The following is a 1869-nucleotide window of genomic DNA, read 5'->3' on the forward strand; positions in this document are numbered from 1 at the left end:
GTTGACTGAGAAAACTTGGCTTACAGTAGGTGTTTCTTCTTCGTTGTCACCATGGGCTAAGGAGAGAAGTGTTTGAAGGGCATCGAGATTTCTTACTTGCAAAGAAGCAGTCGTTGGTGCTGATGGTGTACTATATATATATATATATATATATATATATATATATATATATATATATATATATATATCAATATTGTTGTTATCGATGTTCAGTAGTACAACTGTGTGATACAAATTTGTCTAAGATTTAACTGATACTTCTGGATCATATGCTGAAAAATGGCCTACAAGTTTGTGTAAGATTCTAACAAAATAAAGTATCTGATATTTCTGGATCACATGCTGAAAAATGACCTTCATTTTTGATGGATGTTCTAAGCATTAGCTTTAAGGTTCTATTTCAAATTGTCAGCAAGAACCCTGTTTAACCATATCATCTGAAAAAATTATCATTATCAAAAAAATGTAAGTCTCACAAAAATATGAAAAATCCTGACAATACAAATACATTGGCACCAGCTGATTGGTTGGTGGTAGGGTGTCCAAATCATTATGCACATGTATAGGAGTTTGTACAAAATACTAATTAGATAAATTAGATCTTTTTAGTATTGCTCATTGGGACATGACTTTGTGTTTTCCTGCGTGTTGGATGCAATACTCAGACCTGGATACACTCGAGTTGACAGTCTCATCTCTGCATGATGGTTCATTATCACTTCTAAAGACACTCTGAAGGACTGCTTTGAATAATCCTCTGGATATTCTCTTCTTCTTTCTCCCCACGAGGAAATAAATGTAGGGGTTGGCGCTGCTGTGGACAGTGGTGCAGAATATGTGAGCAAAGATGATGGTCAAATAGTTGAAATAATTGTGTTGGATGACTCCGAAATAGAAACACACCCATAAAAGTCTTGTGGGAAATGTGGTCAGAAGAAAAACGACAACATTGATTAGTATAACTTGATACAGTCTCATTGATTGCCTCTTCCTCAAGCTTCTTTGTACCTTGATGATTAGAGTAAGGCTGGAAAGAATCATGACCGGACAAATAATTCCAAAGGTCAAACTCAACAAGAAGACAAACACAGCTGTACAGTGAGGGGCAGACACATAAAAATCTCTTTCTGTGCACCAAAGACACTCTATCATTGTGACTGCAATGGCAAAGATCCATAGCAAAGATGACACAATGGTTGACAGATGCTTTGCTCTGTGGCATTTGTACCAGATGGGGTGCAGAATTGAAAGGCATCTCTCCACGCTGATAGCCGTCAGAAGGAAGAGACTGGTATTGTAGCCAAACTGGAAGAGGATCCCAATATAAAACAAGACAACTTCATTAAAAAATATCATTATTTCCCCAGCTGCACTAGTCAGAATATAGACAAGAATAACTGTAGTGCAGAGGAGAAGGAAGCAGTCAGCAGCAGCCAGGTTGAGAATGTAGACAGTGAAGGGGTTCCTCTGCATCTCTAAACAGAGGAACCTCAAGACGACTCCATTGCCAGCTATCCCCAGGAGGCAGATGATCTGTGTGGGCAAGGACATTGTTAGTAGCATAGTTAAAGTAATGTCAGTTTGGTTAGTTATTAGTCCATTGGTATCATTGAAGGGTTGAAAGTTGCTGTCGGACATCATATGGACCACAAGATGTTCTGTTTCTATAAGGTTGCCTGTCAAGAAAAAAAGAAAATGCAACAATATTAATGCTATTGTATTATATGAACTTTCTGTATCTGGATACCGTTCACTAAGCCAATGTGTAAAGAACTCCAATCCCACTGGTACGCTTATCGTGATGAGTAATGACTAATGTCAAAAGATTTAGCTACTACTATATTCTGCCAACTCTTCACATTTGCCTAC

General features: G+C 37.7%; 1 protein-coding gene across 1 annotated transcript; it reads right to left on the reverse strand.

The window, feature by feature from the left end:
* Positions 1 to 615: 615 nt before the first annotated feature.
* LOC147734896 (proto-oncogene Mas-like) lies at positions 616 to 1647 on the reverse strand. The gene has a single exon (XM_086952525.1). The coding sequence runs from the start codon at positions 1639 to 1641 to the stop codon at positions 616 to 618; it is 1026 nt and encodes a 341-aa protein (XP_086808651.1). The 5' UTR covers positions 1642 to 1647.
* Positions 1648 to 1869: the final 222 nt, after the last annotated feature.

Source organism: Lissotriton vulgaris, chromosome 1_2 (genome assembly GCF_964263255.1).
Source record: "Lissotriton vulgaris chromosome 1_2, aLisVul1.2, whole genome shotgun sequence".
Taxonomy (NCBI): domain Eukaryota; kingdom Metazoa; phylum Chordata; class Amphibia; order Caudata; family Salamandridae; genus Lissotriton; species Lissotriton vulgaris.

Bases quoted from the DNA above. Each gene is read 5' to 3' on its own strand.
- LOC147734896 (XM_086952525.1), bottom strand. From the start codon at position 1,641: ATGATGTCCGACAGCAACTTTCAACCCTTCAATGATACCAATGGACTA.